Source organism: Carlito syrichta, unplaced genomic scaffold, assembly GCF_000164805.1.
Source record: "Carlito syrichta isolate Samal-C Ts95f unplaced genomic scaffold, Tarsius_syrichta-2.0.1 Scaffold309724, whole genome shotgun sequence".
Classification (NCBI taxonomy): Eukaryota; Metazoa; Chordata; class Mammalia; order Primates; family Tarsiidae; genus Carlito; species Carlito syrichta.
Window position 1 is genome coordinate 482,732 of NW_007253820.1, and position 2,724 is coordinate 485,455.

The following is a 2,724-nucleotide window of genomic DNA, read 5'->3' on the forward strand; positions in this document are numbered from 1 at the left end:
GCGTGGCGGGTCCCGATGCCGCGGGGCACGCTGGGACTTGCAGTCCGTGGCAGCCTGCGACCAGCCGCTCCGGCGGCGCGAGGACTCCAACCTCCAGGTGGCCTCGCGCGGCCAGAAACGCGCGGAGCCTGCAATTCTGGGGTCCCGGGCGCCCCAGGCGGGCCTGCGGCCGCCACCCCGACCCAGTCCCCCGGCGGACGCGCAGCCGCCGCCGGTCCCGGAACTCACCGACTTTGTAGGGCAGTTTGTCGGACATGCCGGCCGTGTTTCCGCACAGGCGGCGGGCCCAGACGCGGCGGGAGGCGGCACGAGCGGGCGGACAGGGCTAAGCGAGCGGCGCCGGCGCCTTTAAATATCTCCCTTGCATTTGCATATTCATGACCCGCTAAGGCTGAGTCGTTGGGGCGGGCCCGGCGCGCAGGCGGGGCCGGGCCGACTGGGATCCCGCTGAGAGAAGGCAGAATTCGGGGTGTTTTTAGAGTCTGGAAAGACGTTTATTTCATCTTACCTTTTAATTTTTTTATTTTAGAGTTGTGGGGCACAAGTGGGGATTTACTACATAAACCACAGGGTGGTTGCATGCCTGTGAAGTTTGGGCTTCTAGCTGGCCTTCTCGCCCCCTGGTAGTGGACCCCGCTCTCCATGTGTTGCCACGTGCCTCCCCCGTTCCACCCGTGTGCCAGGGATCGGGGCCCGCTTGGGAGTGAGAACATACGGTATTCAGTTCTTTGTCTCGTGATAGCTCTTTTAGCATGATGGCCTCCAGCTGCGTCTGCGTTGCTGAAAGACCACTATTTTGTCCTTCTTTGTTGACTTTATAATATTCCATAGTCTAGATGTACCGCATTTTCTTTATCCAGTTCACTTTCGATGGGCATCTGTGTTGGTTCCATGTTTTTGCTATTGTGAACAGTGCTGCAATAAAGTTGTGTGCAGGTGTCTTTCTGGTAAAGTGATTATGTTCCTCTGGGTATATTCCCAGAGGAAGTATTGCTGCGTCATATGGAAGCTCAGTGTTTAGTTCTTTGAGAAATTGCCACACTGCTTTCCACAGAGATTGAGCTAGCTTACATTCCCACCAACAGTGTAGAAGCGACCCCCCACCCCACCCCCGCCCCAGTCTTAGCCATGCCAGCACTTATTTTTTGACTCACTAATGATAACCATCCTTACAGGTGTTGAGTGGTATCTCATTGTAGCTGTGTGTGTGTGTGTGTGTGTGTGTGTGTATGTGTGTGTGTGTGTGTGATTTTTTGAGTCAGAGTCTCACTTTGCCGCCCAGGCTGGGGTGCAGTGGCACAATTGTGGCTACCACAGCCACAACCTGCTGAGCTCAGGCGATCCTTCGACCTCAGCCTTCCAAGTAGCTGGAACTACAGGCGTGCGTCACCACACCCAGCTAATTATTTATTTATTTATTGTAGAGATGAGGTCTTGCCAAGTTGCCAGGCTGGTCTGGAACCCCTGGACTGAGGCTCCTCTCACCTCAGCCTCCCAAAGTGCTGGGATTATAGGCATGAGCCACCATGCCCAGCTTGTATGTATTTCTTTATACGTATACTATATACTTATGTCATTAAACAATTTAGAAAATTATTTGTTTCATACCTTTATATAAATGTCAACTGTACTTACCCTTCTGCGACTTCCTATTTTCTGCCAGAGTTGTGTATATTTGTTAGAGTAATGAATAAAACTTGAGTGTATTCATTTTTGTTGCTGTATAGATCATTCTCCTTCGGTATGGAGAGGGAGGATTGGTTCCAAGGTATGTTGACAAAAAAGGCCACACTAAAATATTTTAAGATGTTATAGGGAACAAGAGTTTCTTACATTTCCCATATCTAATTCGAAGTTATTTATCTAAATGTACCAAGACAGCTTCTTTGATTGTTGTAACTTTTCCATCCCCCCTTAAAGAACTATCAAATTTAAAGTCTACTTGACTGTGAATTCCAAAAAGTTACTCTAAAATGTCAGTGCTTACGTACAAGGAAATGTCAACATGATTAGGAGATCTTGGGTCATCCCAAAACTGCCCATAGACCTTTTAAATTCAGACTCAGGGGTGGTTGAAGGATGATCGTGATTCATGTCCTTGTTAACTTAGCCTCAGGGATAGGTAAGGAGCTATGTAAGTTTAAATACTGAAGTAAGTTTGCCCACCTTTGAGCAGGATATTGGTAATAATGCCACCCATCTCTCTGTAACCTGGTCGCAGAAATAAACTCATTTTTCCCCCGTTTCTGCCTCTCGTCTTCAATTGACCACAAGGGAAGCAGCTGGACTAGTTTATCCAGGAAAAGTTTGGCAACTCTGGTGGGACTTCACTGCTTGCCACTGGCCAGTTTCAGCAGGCCTGTCCTGCAGAGACTGCCTGCGGCTGCCAGAGCCCTTCTCATTGCAGGGACTCTTCAAGATATGCCCATCACCCATGGTCAACATCCCTCTGTGATTGTGATTAACTATTGACTGAGAGAAAACACAGTTTGGGAGCAGATGCACTCATGTGTAAGTCAGACCAGATCATAAGCCAGGAGAACCTCTTCTCATTTGGGCCTTTAATAACCATTTGCAGGCACCAGAGAAGGTGATTATACCTCATTTGCCTTTTTGGAATAGCCTTTGGTTTAAGTCAGACCAGATCATAAGTCAAAAGTTTAACCCCTTCTCATTTGAGCTTTTAATATCTGTTTGCAGGCACAGGAGAAGGTGGCTGTAACT

The 2,724-nt window shown here is 48.8% G+C and overlaps 1 protein-coding gene across 1 annotated transcript in view; it reads right to left on the bottom strand.

Annotated features, from left to right (window-relative positions):
- The window catches only part of AHCY (adenosylhomocysteinase), a 25,167-nt gene extending 24,872 nt beyond the window's left edge, over positions 1-295 (bottom strand). The window contains exon 1 of the mRNA XM_008067623.1: positions 229-295. Coding sequence (XP_008065814.1) covers positions 229-256 — 28 coding nt within the window. The 5' untranslated portion in view covers positions 257-295. The remainder of the gene's footprint in view (positions 1-228) is intronic.
- Positions 296-2,724: the final 2,429 nt, after the last annotated feature.